We start from the raw sequence: 16,816 nt of genomic DNA, 5'->3' as shown, positions 1-16,816 counted from the left end.
TTAATCTGTCTGAATGAATTCATTGCTATTCTGCCGTCACGCTCCTCAGATATGGGATGAAATATAGAGGACTTGTTTCATCTGTCTTTAAGATTCATGGCTATTTGATACTCAGGAATGTTTGAAAACACTAGATTCCTATGTGGCGCATCACATCAATAACAAGACTTGACCTTGCAAGGCATGTCTTTTTTTTTTTAAAAGAATCTTTCAAAATGCTCTTGTTTAGCTCATTGTTCTTCTGTAGCTTTAAAAAAAGATGGTGCATATTGTGTTTCTAATCTCTCTGGTCCCAGTTTCCCAGGCAGGGATGGATGTAGGAGATGGTTAACCAGTAACCAAACCAGACTTGTGGGGTGCTGCTCAAGTACCGGCCTTGAGTTAAAGAGCAAAGCATTGTGCAGCCACTGATGTTCCCTCGCTGTCTAATTTGATCTCATGAATCCCGAGCTCAAAGTGGGGAGGGCAGTAAATTACGGATCCCTAAGGAGCTGTGACACAGGCGAGAGATGAGCCCATTGTAGTAAAGCAACTGCTGCCAATTTAGCGTTCAGGGATCTTCATCTTTGAAATGCTCCCCCGCTTGCCCAGGTGGCTTTATCAAAAGAGTTTAGTGGAACATGACGTTCCCACGCCTCGTCCAACTCCGGGCCAAAGCCGTGACTCTTTTTTTTTTTTTTTTTCTAGGGGGATGTCGACCCTGAGCTCCGCTTTTGGCAGTGATGTGTCTGAATTACTGGGTACAAGCAAGATGAGAGAGGAGTGAAAACCTTTTGAAAAACTCCAGGCGTATGGCCATGGGAGAAGTTGCAGTGGGTGGTTTAGGAGAGGAGGAGAGGCGGGGAGGGGAGGGGAGGGCAGCCGAGGGTACATTGCCATAGTAACAATGGATATCCCACCAAAAGATTCCTGAGCAAACACAGGCATACGGTTCAGAGCGGCGACCGAGGAGGACCCCCCCCCCTCGCCAGTCTGACTTCCCTGTTCAAACAAAAAAAAAAAGCACGCTGGCACAGATAACGCTGACATTTTTAAACGTAAATTACAAGCTCTCCAATTGTTATGTCATGTCCCCAATTCACTAAGAGAAGATGCTGCCGCAGTAGAGGAGAGCTTATTCAAAGAGATTCAAAGGAGTAGGCACACACAAGTACATACACACACACCCTGACGTAAATCTTTCAAATGTACAGAAGGAGAAGAAAAGGAGGGGAGGTGAGCGCGGGTTCGCATGTTTAAGCACATTTGCGAAGACATCAAATGATCGTTCCGCAATTGGCTTCACAATGGGGAGTGGGGTTGGGGGGGGGGGGGGGGGGGTAGTAATCTGCGCTGCTCAAATATTTGCTGCAGTGGCGGCCGCAGAATTCTGATGGCGATTTACACAGAGAGGAACCCCCCCCAACCCCGAGTCCGACTGGGGATCTCCACGACACACACTGGTAAATGTCACCCGTGTAGGCACTTAGCTGCTTGTCAAAGTCACTATGAGCTCCTCTCACGTCACCAGTTCATAAGAGCCTCTTCACCGTGTGATAGGCTTCCTTTATGCACTTAGGTTCCCAGCAGTTTGCCTCCTTTTTTTTCCTCCACTCAAGTCTGTTATTAATATATCATTCTGGACAGATTAAATGTGATGAATCTGACGTTAAGTGAAGCTTATTAAGCAAAAGGCTGGGGTTTGGAATAAAAGTTGAGGTAAAATATGAAAGAAAGAAAATTTCCAAAAAAGGCCAGCCCGTGTTTAAGCGGCTTTGTTTACCATTATTCTAATCATTTTACCGCCCCCAGAAGTGTCATTTTGATTGATATCCCTGCCTTTCCCCCAATCCCAGACCTCATCAACCCAGAACCAAGCGGCAGCTAGCTCCCCCTCAAGGCACTTCTCACCACTGAATCCACTCTGTAATTTACAATTGGCTATTGTGTCCCAAGTGTTGCATAGGACCAACTCAGGGTAAATGAACCGTGTCGAAGATCAGTCTTTCAGTCTTGATTACTCACACGCACACATACACACACACATGTCCCACTGCTTCCTCCCTCCCCCTCCATAACTTCAGGAAACTGAGGGGAGAAAAAAAAAAAGACCCACGGATCAGAACCCACTATTACCCGAGTACCTGAACTCAGCTGGGGCAAAATGGCCAACGCGTTCTTCGCCAGTGGCCGCTTTGATTGACTATTTGTAGTTGTTACTGAGAACATTGTTGCTGGGGAAGAGAAAGAGAGAGAGAGGTAGAGGGTAAGGCAGGAATGAGAGGGAGGACTCTATCTCCTGAGATGCAGTGAGAAAAAGAGTAAAAGGTGAAACCGAAGCTCCATAATAAACCGGCTATAGGAGCAAGGTGCCGCAAATCAATACCTGAAACCATATTAAATGTCTGGAGCTCCTCAATCCACAGTAGAATTTGTCTAAACTAAAGCCAGCATTACAGTCATCTCCACTTTATATTGCAGTTTCCAACCTGGCAGGCCTGTGGGAATTTCACATATGAGGACCCGGTTGCAAGGTTGTGTACACTGTGCAGTTCATTCCAGCCACACGTCGACAAAATCTACTTTTTTTTTTTAAAGACTTGGACTCATCAAACGTCCTGACTTTACTATTCCTGTACGTAAAAAGTAATTAACACAGAAAACCTCCAGCAAATGACGGACTAATACAACGAACTGTTTAAGTCCTCAAACGCCTCACGGCGTCCACCACCTATACCGGGGGCTGTGACCTTCTTCGCGTTTTAATTTAATCGCTGTATGCTGCATACTAAGAGAGTGAGTACACAGCAAGTGAGAGGCAAATTGAAAAATTAGCATTTACAAAAAAAAAAAAAGGGAATAAGAAGAAGAAGGAGCTGGCTGGACTTCATATTTCAGTTGATTTGATAGCAGCTACCTTGCGAGGCCGCTCGTAACTCCAGCTGCCCCGTGACCTTCATTCTTCAGCGGGGCAGACAGACTCTTCCCAGCCTCTGACAAGATTTATCGGGCCTGGCTAATAGCCTGCTCTCTGCCAGGTAAGGCCTCATCGATACAGGTGCTCCTCCTGCCCCTGCCAGTGCTTTGCTAATGAATATTTCTGCTTTCTTTTCACATCTTGCGTTTAATACAGGTGGTGGTGCGAACATGTGGGAATAAAAAAAAAAAAAAGAAAGAAAGAAAGTGAGAGAATAGGGTTAAAGTGGACATCTTAGTCACAGCAGGGTCCAATAAATAGCTGGGGTGGGGGGGGGGGAGCTTCCAGTGCCTTGCTGGAGGGCACTTGTGATTGCTGAGAGAGTGAAAAGAAGGTATCGCATCACGGACTGCTCAAGCTTGTCGTGGGTTTTTAACAGGCGAAGATAAAGTATTGCTCTCGCCGTCGGGCTCCATCTGCCTCTGTATGCATGTGTGTTGAGAGTGTATGTAATAACCAGACACACATACAAATATAATGAACTGCATTCCTTGGGTAAACACAGCAGCAAAGACAGACACACACATACACACACAGGATATTGAAACCCTCTCAGGCATGTCGCAGCGCGTGTGCCTGCCGCGCAGGATGATGGAGAGGCTGAACTGTGGAGGCCCCCGTTTGCTCTCCTCTCCAGCCCTCACAGGATACACAAACACACACACACACAACACAACACATACACGCGCATCTTCCTACTGTACACCCACACACTTTATCACACCCATACGCATTCACACACGCCATCAACACAGCGAGCGTACCCTGCCGAGTACACATGCACAAACTTTCGCACTAGGTCCCCCCAGGCTTTGATGGATGGTCGGTGAGTGCTCTACCTCCTGTTTCATACACATATAATCTCATTTGGGGGCCACATGGTGGGAGCCGCACCAAAACAGGGCTAATAGAAGCAGTCAAGCTGTCCTACTCCTCCTCCCTCCCCCTTCCCAAGTCAACTCATATCCATTATCCTCTGCTGCTTAGCAAATATGTAGAACTGCAGCCTGTTAATAAAAATAAAAAACACTATATCCTTTGAAGAGGAAAAAAAAGAAAACACATATACACACAAAAAGCTTTCAGATGCATTATTTATCCTGGACAATTCTTAATGTGTCTTATGTAGTCAGGAGATCTCAGTGCATGTTAATATTTCAGCAGATTTCCTTAATACAAAAGAGGAAGGTCAAAGTCAAGAAAAAAAAAAAGAAAAAGGGGGGAGTATGTGCGAAGAGAGAGAACAGGTGCGTGTCTGTCAGAGCTTTAAAAAAATCAATGTGAACCTGACCTCAGGGTGAAGGTTGGAGCATTAAATAAGCACCAATTACACTGTTGAACTTGTTAACTTCTCCACCCTGTTGATCCCATGGTGCAGACAGGTGTGGACCTATCCACCTGTCTTCCTGAACATCTCACGCGTCAATCAAAGTTGCTTTTATTTTTGCGATCTGTCAGCGCCGCTTAATAAACAAGCTGGTGTCGCCTTAAGGAGAGTAAGGGTGTGTGTGTGTGTGTGTTGGGGGGGGAAGTAAATTATGGATCAATGTGTCTGGCTTTCATGGCTCATCTTCTCCACGAAGGCCACGTGTCACGACGTGGCTGACGCTGCACACACAGGGGGGTGTGCGCGGACTGCAGACCCCCGTTGGCAGTTCCCTTGACATCCTTAGACCTGTGTGAGCAACGCTGACAGCGCGTCATCCGTCTGATTCATCGCAATGAGGGGCAAGAGAGACGGAGAGAGGGAGGCCCACACAGAGCACACGGAGGTACACCGAAAGGAAACTTTACCTACAACACCTGTTTGAGTCTACATCAGTGTTTTTCAACCTTGGGGTCGGGACCCCATGTGGGGTCGCCTGGAATTCAAATGGGGTCCCCTGAAATGTCTAGGAATTGATTTAAAAAAAAATGTTTTTTAACTAATTATTATTCCTTTTTCAAATTATGATTAAAAAGACCTCACACAATCTTAGACAACTGTATTCTACACTTTCACTTTCTCTAATATAAACTAAGCAAATTGATTGACAGCCGCACAGTTGCCAGAAATTTGTGATGTTAAGATGGGGTTGCGAGCCAAAAAAGGTTGGGAACCACTGATCTACGTCAAGGGAACAACGACAAATATGCTTGTGACCTTTTTCAGCAAAACAAAGAAATAAAGAAAAAAAAGTCACATTATTATAAGGAATGTACAGTAAACAAAACACTACTGTTTTTCCTATTAGTCTCGCAAACAGCCCTCGCGTCTGATCCACGTTGTGATCCGGCTCGTCGACGGGGGGAACTATTCCCCAGGGTCGTACAGCAGTGGAGTGAAGTGATGTTCTCATTCAGCTGCTTCTGGAGTCTACAGTATATACAAGAGGACGACTATTGAGAAAACAACAAGGCTAGCAGCAGCAGCAGCGGCGGCGCATCACAGACCTCGGGAGCCTTGTAAAAGTCAATTTACTGTACAAACTCCTCCTAACAATTGCCAGAGAGAGAGAAAGAGAGAGAGAGAGAGAAAAAAGAAACACAACAAGTCTGCAATATGGCGAGCATGCACTGATTGATAGTGCCACAGGAAAGGCAAATCTGCAAATATGAATCAGCTTTATCCTGGTGAGCCCTATCTAATGCGATCGCTGCCGGTATGAAATGAAATTCCATTTTCGATGACATCAAATTGAAAGAAGCGGCGAGAAGAAGGTGGCATCCTCGACACTGCCACTTACAATCAGCGGCGTGGAGAGCAATCAAGGTGGCATGTGGCTTAAATTTCTTCTGTCTGTTTCTTCCCTCACTGCCCCCCCCCAACCCACCACTACCACCACCATCCTCCTCCTCCTCTTTCTCCTGCCTCTGTCTTTCGGCTATCTTATCATGACAAATGTTGCGGATGAGTCCGGGCCTCCTTCAAGCTTATTCAATCATGAGTATTTATTTTCTTGTGAAGACAACTGAGCTCAGTGGCACATTTATTGTGTGTACTAGAGAAGAGAGAGTGGCGGGTGGTGGGGGTGAAGAAGAAGAAAGGGGAAAAAGAGACAGAGTCCTAGAAATGAAGTAATACCTTTCATGGTTTCCCCTATAGGTAAAGGAAGCCTCAGTATTAACATATTATGCAGAGTAATATAGGAGAAACTGTAGCAATATCTCCCCGACTTCCTCTCTCAGTCTCCACCATTCCTGCCTGCATATCAGGTAAGTCTAATCCTTAGATTAGTAATTGCCTTAGAGCGAATGCATTCAAATCACCAAACCAAATTATACCAGAAAATGCTGCCCGCTGCAATTTCATGAGTATTACTGTGCACTCTTACTCCTTCCATTTTCCTCTCAGAACATAAACAACAAAAGCCCGAGCAGCCATAGATTGAATTAAGCCGTAATAGATCCAAAACAATTTTGATAAAATTAGCCACAGTCGGCGGTAAACACGGCACCACACACACACACACGCAAAGGACAAGCACTAATAATAATGTGGCAATAAACAAAGCAGCTCGTTGCACATAATCTCATTTCTTACAAAACGTTAGATTTCCACTTTTTTTTTCTGTTTTGTTTTGTTTTTCCACCTTTTGGCATCCTATCCCCCAATTTCAGTCTAGTGGCTTTTTTTTTTAAATGTCTCCCTCTGATCAGCTGATTGCTCGCATGACGTTGTAGAAAGTTCATCACATCTGATTTCTAAAAAAAAAAGAAAAGAAGCTGAACCTGTATAGGCAACAATGGGAAGAGGAGAAGGTGGTGGTGGTGTAGGCCAAACATGTGAAAGCTCCTGTGGAACCTCTTATCAAGTAATTACCTCATTGAACTCAATGAGTGAGTGAGTGAGTGACTGGACAGTTTCACAGATAAAAAATCACACGGGAGGAGGCGAGGGACAAAATTCAAGGGGTGATGGAGGCAGAAAAGAAAAAAAGGAGGAGACATTTGCTGTTTAATCCAACTTACAAGTGTTTATATAAAACTAAAGGGTCACAAAGGGGGTTTTCAAGTTAAATTTAGTTCAGTCGTGGCTTTTTTCATGGGGTGTTTAGGGCAGCTACGTTTTATAGCTGGAAACAAATGAGGCTGGAGGCAAAGTACCACATTTTCATATTGGTTTCCTGATCTGCCTGGAGCTTGAAGGGCAATCACATCCTATGTTTTGGCTACAAACACCATCCAGGTGACCTCCATTTGCATGGTGATGTTGTTTTGTCCTGCCCTATGTAAATCGGGGGCTGCGTTTAGCTGAGCTGTTGCTGCGGCTACGAGACGAGAGATGATGCTCGGGGAGGAACAGCTGGAGCCGGAGCGACGGAGGTGAACACTGGAGGGCAACGTCGTCCAGTTATGCTTTGCTGCGTCAGCCCCGAGGCGAGATAACCTGGTAGAAAAGTTTGCGGGGGGCCTGGCCTGAGGGGGGGGGGGGGGTGGGGCGGGGCTTCGAACACAAGCTGCTGTGGCTCACCATTGATTAAAAGTGATCCACCTGGGCACCGGTGGCGCTTTTGAAGTGCAATAATAAAACAAAAGCTGATGGCTTGTGCTAATTCGACGGCTAAGTGATTTCATTCCTCGCTACATTATGGTTGGACAGCATTTATTTTCTGGCACCGGCGAGAACAAGGAAGCTTCTGCCAGAAGTAATAAAGTTAAGTGTTCTGTTAAGTGCACACTCACGCTCATCAGCCTTCAGATGGGACGCAGGTATGTAAAGACGGAGCAGACAGAGCAAACATTATATTATAGACACGCATGGCAAACAAAAAAAAAAAACGAAATATATGAATAGCACAAGCTGCAATCAATAGAGTTACAGGAAGATGAAATAAATGTCAAGTCGGTTTTCACTCCTGTTCCAGCTCTCCAACAGCTGCTGGCTGACATGCCGGCATTTCCCCCCACAGTTAGATAAGACAAGATAAGATAAGATGAAACTTTATTGATCCCCCACATGGGAAATTCACTCGTTGCAGCTGCTTGAAAGTAGACAAGAAAGAGTGAGTGTTTCATGAATAAAAATGATAAACACTATATGCAGCAGGAATACCCACATGGTCAAACTTAAGATAAATATAATGATGATAGAGAAGATAATGCGGCCCCGAGATACAACGCTACGGTCTGCTGCTGTTTAAAAAAGAACAGCATGAAGGGCCCTCGTGTGGCTGAAGCTGCTTAAGGTGTCCAGCATGGGCTTGACCAACATAACGTCATCCTCTCATGACAGTCCAGAGCAGAGCCGACCCTTTTATTGAGTCTTTTTCTGTGCCTCTCTGGGCTCCAGCCTCCACTGCGTAAAAGATTGCTGATGCCACCGCTGTGTCATAAACTATTCTTAACAGTGTCCTGCACTCGCCACAGAGCTCAGTCCTCCTCGGTGTACGGAGACATCTCTCGCTTCTTCTCATCTGTGTTGTCTGACTGGTTCAATTTCATGTCAAAGTGAAAACCTCTGTTTTTTTATATTTGTGTTCACATATCCAACCCCTATAGGTGTTCAGTCTGGGGGCATCTTCCTGCAGAAATCTATCTATCCATGGTCTTTTTGTTTTGCCACCGATTACGTTAGCTCAGCTTAATGACTGTTTAAACGTCTGACGGGCTAAGAGGAAGGGCTCAACCCTCGCAGATAAACTCCCTCAGTTGCCTGGTAACCTGCCCGAGTGGGGGCCGCCTGTGCGGTTATTGTAAGATCAGGTAGGCGAGGACAGAGGAAGATGGAACCCGATACCTCTGAGACTACAGTCAATGGTCAGCACTATTCTCTCTCTCCCTCTCTCCCAGTCTATCTCTCTCACTCTATCTCTCTCTCTCTCTCCACCCGACCCCAAAGTCCCATGTGAAACAGTAGGGGCCATTCTCTATACTGCTAACAGGGCTGTCTTTCTTTTGCCTGTCTCTATCTCTTCCCACAGATGGACAAAAAAGAGAGGGAGTGGTAAAAGAGAAGGGTTTTGTGGGTGAGGGCGTGTCTGTCGGTGTGTGTGTGAGAAAACACACAATTAAAAAAAACCCTTTATCATTACACGTCATAAATCTGCAACCTCAGTTCAACTAAGTCTATCTGGGGAATCACAAGGAAGAATATAACAGCATTACCTAACTTCCTAAGAGGAATATGAAACAAAGTTAAAATATTATCTCCCCCTCATCCAGATTTTTGACTAAATTCCTCTCCTGACTGAAGCACATAAGAGTCCTTCAGTTTTTTATTATGTCTTTAGCTGTAGTGGCACTTACCTGACAACAGAATATTTTTAGATGCAGCGTCCCTAAAATCAAGAGCATGACCGCTTCCCCACTTAATCTAATACAGAGGTTGCTGTTTAATGGTGTAATTGGAACACATGAACACACATCTTCACTACAAACAGTTCCATTACCTTCTATTCACCTCGACTGAATGTATCAACAGTGAGTATTTACTGAGCCGGTGGGATGTAAAAGGCAATTTTAATGTCTGCTCGCTATTGTATATCTAAAAAACTCAACAGGCCAACATCACGTAGCAATCACGAGTGACATTACCCAGTAGTCTACTAAACACTTTCTTAACTATTTTATTACAACTTAAATATTCAAACCACATGCCGCGAATCAAAGGAAAAGACTCTTTATAGCCGGTGCAGATTGAATCCTGTCCAAGACTGTGTATTCTAACAAACGCACAGTCCATAAAAGTTACTGCAGCATTAATGTAGAGAGTAAATAAATAATTATATAAGTGGAGCATAGTGACACACAATACATGCTGCTGCCGCAGCAGCAAATAGAGTGCCCTTTTAATTATGCAGGAGACATCCGAAAGCAACAGCACTCCTCACACCCTGGGAAGCAGCTCAGTGAATACACCATATTAGAAGCTGTTAGAGACAGAGCAGGGAAAGAGAAGGCAGAGAAGAAAAAAGGGAGTGAAATGATTTGAGAGGAGAAATAGCAAGAGGGAGGGGAGAGGGATATAGAGAGTGGAGATTAAAAAAGAAACCACTGCAAGAAAAAAAAAGGCAAGACGGAGAGCAGCATTGTAAGGGGTGTGATGTGGTGGAGGCAGAAAACACTGAGAGAGGAGAAGGAATACAGGCGGAGAACAGACAGAACGGGTGGCTGCAACGCACGCAAGGGTGTATTGCACGAGGCCAGAGGAGAGTTTGAGGGGAGAAAGGCGACAGTGGGCGCAGAATATAAAACACATGGATGTAGAAATATGGAGAGGAAAACAACAACTGGAAGTAGGGAAAGAAGAAAAAAAGGAGAAACAGTGGAGCTGTGTTCTGAGGGAGAACAGCACACCAGAAGTCTAAAAGGAGTAGCGGATGACACCAAGTAAAAAGAAAAGATCAATAATTCATTAGAGTGCCGTAGAAAACACATAAAACAACAGTGTTCTTTTGCCTGAAAACGCAAATCAGCTGACTTCATTATGTATTTACTTTGTTTCTTGCTGTTGTTGCACCTAACTGTGCAAAAGCAGACCAAAAAAAAAAGAGAGAGAGAGAGAATCTAAAGACTGAACAGATAAAAGCACACATTTCCTGGAATTTGAATATCACATCATACCACCTACACCTTTTTCCAGCACTACAAATGGAGGAGAAGGTTTAGTGAGAGGGAAAGGGAATAAAAGCAAAAAAAAAAAAAAAAAGACAGGAAAGAGGTAAGATGAAGATTGGAGGGTGGGTGAGAGAGGAGGAGGAGGAGCAGGTAGAAGATGGCAGACATGAGGAGAAAGATAAGGGAGTGAAAGAAACAGAGGCACATTATGAGAGGCGGGTATAAAAACGTCACAATTTCACTGCTAAGTCAATGAATTAACGCACACCCCGAAAGTGCAGAGGAATGTTAATATGACCTCCTGGCCAGATGTTCCTAGTCAAAGCCAAGATTGTAAAAAAAAAAAAAAAAAACCTGACTCACAAAGCCCATATTTGTGCTGCGTTCAGGGCCTGCATCTACCTTTCTCTCCTTTCAGCTTTTGTTCTTTATTCTCTCCCCTCTCGTCAGGAAGAAAAGGTAGCCTTGTCACAGACAGAGGGCAGGGCAGGGCTTTACACAGCTAAGGGGTGCGTGGGCGGCCCCCGCCACGCTCCCCCTCTGGGATAAAATAACTGCAAACCAAACCCTTATGTGAGCTGTCTAGAGCACTCCGACACATATTCGCCAGGGTGAGTAGTTGTGACACCCCTGACGGAAAAAGGTAGTCTCAACGCCGTGATAAAAGTGAAAAAGTTGAACGTGTTTGCTCAAGTGGTAACAATACCCCTTCCTCAGCTAATCTAAACCTTTCTCTTCCCTTTTCAATATTACATGTGAATGGCACTCCAAACCAAAACAGATCAATACTGCTAACTTGACACACATTAGCACCATAAAGGCAACAAGACTACTGAGACTAGCCCTGTCAGAAAGCATTATGGTAGAAAGAACACTAAGAGGAAGAAACAGAAGACATTTAAGAGTAGTGGAGAAGGGGGGAGGGGGGTGGGGGGGGGACAAAACATGGAGACGTGTCTTCTTACCTGTTTGTTGTACTTGTTGATGGTTTGACTGCTGTATTCAGAGCAGTGGTCAGATCCAAGGGAAATGTTATCTCCGGTGCCAACAAAGGTATTGGCAGGGGGCAGGTCCTGAACTGCCTGGTGCTTTTTTCCAGCTGTTGGCGACTGCGGGTGAAGCTGGACAGTGGGGAGTGGAGAACTGGACTTGTAGTGTCGGGCCAAGTCTGGACTCCCGGGGCCTCCGTTGACCGAGCGGTACCGGCCCATGCCTGGACTGTCCGACAGCTTCTCGTTGACGCCGTCGTACCGCTGCCCGTTGGGTTTGGAGGCCTCCACTGTGACAATGCTGCTATAGAGCGGCTGTTTGGACTTTTGTTTCTTCTTGTCTTTCTTGGGTTTCTTGGATTTGTCGTGCTGCTGCGGTGTGAAGAAGTCTTCGTGATCTTTCTTGCCGGCCTCGTAGCCATTCTTATTCTTGGGACGGCAATAGCGGGCCATGACTACGACGAGGATGATGAGGATGACCGTCATGATGCCCGAGACTACTCCGATCACGATGCTTAACCGCTGCTTGCTCAGGTCCCAGTTGGGGTCGCCGGCGATGTCGGTGTTGAGGGGCGTGCTCAGGCTCTTGGCCACCTGCGCCTCCACCACTGTGGAGTTGGAAAGAGTCTCATTTACGTACACGTGAACCAGCGTGGTGGTGCTCTGTGAAGGCTGCCCTCTGTCGTTCACCTGGACCACCAGTCTGTGGAGACCGTAGTGCTTCTCCTCCAGCTTCCCCACCAGGGAAATGACCCCAGAACCGCCATCAATCTCAAACAGGTTGAAGCGGTTCCCCCCAGTTATGCTGTAGTTGAGGTCTGCGTTGATGCCGGTGTCAGTATCGGTGGCTATGACGGTTCTGACCACTGTCCTGATGTTACTGGACGGAGGGAGGAGGGTGTAGGAGCTGTTAATTGGGAAAGTGACCGTTGGTGCGTTGTCATTTTCGTCCATGACGAAGAGTGAAACGGTGGCGGTGGCCGACCTGGGAGGGTCACCCCCATCCACAGCTTTGACCCTGAAGGTGTATGTGGTTTTCTGCTCTCGATCAAATGATAAGGTGGAGAAAATAGTCCCAGTGTCGTTCTCTATGGAAAAGATTTCCTCTTCTTCTTCAATGAAAAGACTCATCTCTGCATTTTGGCCTTTATCTGCATCGATGACTGTAACCATGCCAACTGGGCTGTTTGGCTCAAGGTTCTCTTTGACATAGAAGGTGAACACATCCTGCATGAACTTTGGTTCATTGTCGTTCTTATCGGCCACAAGGACGACCACTGTGGCGGAGCCCTGAAGGGTGTTGATGCCCTTATCTTTGGCTATCACTTTGAATTCGTAGCGCTCCGTTTGCTCTCTATCCAGAATGCTGTTTACTCGGATGTCTCCACTGTCTGCATCGATAGAGAAAATCCCATTTACTGATGAGTCGAGGGAATAGGCTATTTCAGCGTTCTTCCCGCTATCTGCGTCGATGGCTACCACCGTTGTCACCCTCTCGGCGGGGGCGTTGTTTTCGGGGAACGACACCTCCACTACATTCTGGCTGAAGATGGGAGGGTTGTCGTTAGTGTCTCCTACTTTGACGATAAGAGAGTTATTACTTGCCAGACTGGGGCTTCCAGAGTCCACGGCCACTATGACCACATTGTATTCCTGTGTGGCTTCATAGTCCAGCGGTGCAGACGTGTGGAGGAAGTATTTCTTTTTATTCTGCTCACCCTCCATTTCACTGGCCGGTTTGAGCTGAAAGGGCACGTCCCCTACCACCGTGCAGGTCACTATGCCGTTTTCCCCCTGGTCACGGTCCGACACCTGGACCAAGGCGATGGGTGTGTCCACCACCACATCCTCGGCCACGTTGGCCACTCCATCTTTTAAGAAAATGCGTCCAATCTTCCGTATCTCGATGGCGGGGACGTTGTCGTTCTCGTCCTTGATGTTCAACACCACGGTGGCCTTGTCCATTTTGGGCGGCTGGCCTCGGTCACGGGCCATTACCGTGAACCTCAGTTGGCTCACTTCTTCACGGTCAATGCGGTGCAACACACTCAGCCACCCTGTGCTCTCATCCAACCTCAGCAGCCTCCTCACTGACTCTGTGGCTGCCCCAAACACATACTCTATCTGACCGTTAACCCCCACGTCAGCGTCGGCCGCCTTCAGCTGGAGGATGGGGGCGCCCGGGGAGCTGTTCTCTGGCAAGTCTGCCTCATACACGCTCTTCTCGAACCGAGGGCTGTTGTCATTCACATCAGTGATCATCACCCTCAGAATGGCCTGGGAGGAGCGAGGGGGATCACCTCCATCCCTAACACGCAGCGTGAGCTCATAGGAGTCTCTCTGTTCCCTATCAAGGGCCCCTTTAATGATGAGTTGAGGCTGTTTCTCTCCATCAGTAGTGTCAGCAACTTGCAGTTCAAAGACGCTGCTCCTGCTCGCGCCTTCATCAAACCTCCTCTTCCCGGAGAATGAATCCCCAGAGGAGCCCAAGCGCCTTGAGTTCTCCCCATTGTCCTGGATAAGCTCGTATCTCTCTATTCCATTCCTGCCAAAATCTCTGTCTGTGGCAGTGGGCAGCAGATAAAGGGTTCCAATGGGTCTGTTCTCCTCCACAGACAGTGTCAGGACAGGGGAAGGGAAAGACGGGGTGTTATCGTTTATATCTAATATGATGACTTTTCCCTCAAACAGGTCGACCCAGCTCTGGGCCGGTCCGATGACTGACACTTCGAAATCTATAAAACACTCATTCTCATCAAATATCATTTGGCACTGCTGTAATTTCTCACGGTCTATCCGCCGCTCGTTGGTGGTGAGCTCACCTGTTATGTTGTCGATTTTGAAAAAATCAGAGCCCGACTCGAGCGTGAATGTCACCTCGCCGGACCCGGCAACGATGCCCAGGTCGGCGGCTACGTTTCCTACCCTGACATCGGCGGGTCCCTCCTCGGCCAAGCGGTACCGGAGCACTTGCTTGGCAGCGGGCTGATGCACAAGCTGCAGGATGAGCATGCAATAGTACAAATAGTCCACTGCACCAGTAGTCCTCATTGTTCTCCTTTGGAAAAAAAAATGTCCACTTAAAGGTTTGGAAAAAAGAAGAAGGTAAAAAAAAAAAGAAAAGAAAAAGAAAAAATGTTTTAATCACTGACGGAAAGTCCAAATGTGAAGATTAAAAAAAAGAATGAAAGAAATATCGTTTTCAAGAGCAAAGCCCTCGGTTTCGAGATGTGTGAGACTTCATCCTCCGGACGACTTCTTTACATCGCTCCTGCTGCTGCCGCTGCTGCAGTGAAAAGCGAAGCAAGTGCACGGGCTTCTCTCCTTCCTCCAGCACTGGATGCAAGTTGCTCTTTCCGCGTTTTATTGTGCAAAAAAGGCATACAAAACCCGCAATGCACTCAGCACACACTAACCAGAGCTGCTCCGTGCGCTCTGGATGGCCTATGTGGATTTCATGTGCGTAAAAGCCAAAAGAACAGAAAAAATGTCACAGTCCGAACATCACATCAGCAGAAAAGTGGAATCGGTCCACGACGCGCCGCCGCCACTGCTGCTGCTGCTGCTGCTGCTTTTTTTTTTCTACTCACAGTTTTGTGGATAGAAATCTCCCTTCTTCTCGGGGCGAGGCTGCGATTATTCCTCTGTCTGATGGATATGTCCACATATGTCAGAGGATCATTTCGATACCCGCGCAGTTTCCAAACTCATCGTATAACGACGAGCGGAGCGTCTGTCAACTCTCCGGATCCTGAGGATGGTGAATAAGAAGCAAATGACCCGTCCGCTCTCTCTCTCTCTCTCTCTCTCTCTCTCTCTCTCTCTTTCTCTCTCTCTCCTCCTCCTCTCTCTCTCTCCTTCTCTCTCTCTTCCTCCCTCTCCGTCTCCTCCTTCCAAGTCACTTGCAAAACCCAAGCAGGGCAGTGGATATAGTTCTTTCTCTCCTGAGCCAACAACTCCACAATGCACAACCTCCTGGAATATGTAATTAAAAAAAGATCGGGGTTGTGTTTTTTCTTCTTCTTTTTTAAAAAAAGAGAATCAAACAAAAACTTTAGAAAATATATTATATCCGATGCAGTTCTGTTTGTTTCAGGAGACGCTGGTTTGAATTCCTCAGTGTGTCCAGCATATTCTCAGCCTTGTTCCCTCACCTGCAGACGCGCCGCATGTGTTGGCAGCCCCTATCTGCAGCACTGTGAGAGGGATTCACAAATGATATTGCAGTCTCTCTCTCCCTCCTCTCCTACTCTCTCTCTCTCTCTCTCTCTCTCTCTCTCTCTCTCTCTCTCTCTCTCTCTCTCTCTCTCTCTCTCTCTCTCTCTCTCTCCACCCCCTCCGGTTCTCCAATCACCCGGTAGCGCACGTAAACAGAGTCGGACTTTGGTCTTGATCGCCGGGTCCAGGGGCCAGCACACAATATTAGACTGTGGTGGGGGGACAGTCAGACAGAGTCCGTTTGCACCGGTGCTTGCGCGCGGCGTGGCGCGAGCACACATCACTCTCGTGCTTAATGATCCGGTGCACGGTGAGGCGAGATGTCCGATTGCAATCACAACTGTTTAATATATTTCACTTAACAACAGGAGGCAGGAGCCCTGTTTTTTTTTCTCTCTCTCCCTCTCTACTGGGATGGCGCACCCCGTGCAAATTTGATGCGGAGCTTATTGGGCTTTTTTTTTTTTCATTTGCCGCAACAGATTCCATGTGCGGCCAACAAGCGCGCATTCAGAGTGTAACTTTTACGCAGCCTCAGCTCGACAGTTGTTGTCTTGTCTAGTCTTTTTCAGTTTTTAATGTGAAGCGGGATCTGAATATGGAACCCAAAACAGAAAAAGCTGCAGGACAGACGAGACGGGACAGGGGTGAGGAGGTGGTGGTGGGGGGAATAGGAGGAGGAGGAGGAGGCTGTTGGGTGCGCAGTGCTGTGGTTTCCCTGTGGTTACTAATATGTATGCGTGTGGTCGCCAGTGGCTGTGCTCCCCGGCGCAGAGGCAGCAGCGGCAGCGACGGGGCTTGTCTTTTCTCGCCTCTGCACACGCCGTTCAGTCCACTCAGCATCCTGGAATCTGAGACCAGTGACTATTTTACTCATTATTCCATAAAGAGGAATTAAAAAAAAACCTCCTCCCTTCCTCTTCTCCTCACCTCCCTCTGCATGCCCCCCTCCCTCCCTTTCTTTTCTCCCCGTCCCCCCCTTGCACGATCTGAACGAGGGGTTTCTTCTTGCTCTAATGCGGCCACTGCGCAAACCCAACTCAACTGTGGAAAGGATCAGTGTTGCGCGGTGTGTGTCCTACCACAGCTGCCATCCAAGTGCTTGTAATGGGGG

At 47.1% G+C, this 16,816-nt stretch overlaps 1 protein-coding gene across 6 annotated transcripts in view; it reads right to left on the bottom strand.

The window, feature by feature from the left end:
* Positions 1-15,788, bottom strand: part of pcdh7b (protocadherin 7b) — a 112,365-nt gene extending 96,577 nt beyond the window's left edge. For 4 of the 6 annotated variants that reach the window (XM_085760545.1, XM_085760546.1, XM_085760549.1 and 1 more), the window contains exon 1: positions 11,461-15,788. In XM_085760545.1, the coding sequence (XP_085616671.1) occupies positions 11,461-14,535 (3,075 nt within the window). In that variant the 5' untranslated portion in view covers positions 14,536-15,788. The remainder of the gene's footprint in view (positions 1-11,460) is intronic. The other 2 variants (XM_085760544.1, XM_085760547.1) reach the window with 1 other exon arrangement.
* Positions 15,789-16,816: the final 1,028 nt, after the last annotated feature.

Source organism: Trachurus japonicus, chromosome 18, assembly GCF_045865225.1.
Source record: "Trachurus japonicus isolate A0001 chromosome 18, Traja_1.0".
NCBI classification, from domain to species: Eukaryota; Metazoa; Chordata; class Actinopteri; order Carangiformes; family Carangidae; genus Trachurus; species Trachurus japonicus.
The sequence above is the reverse complement of the archived record's forward strand: the minus strand, read 5'-3'. Positions and strand labels throughout refer to the sequence as shown.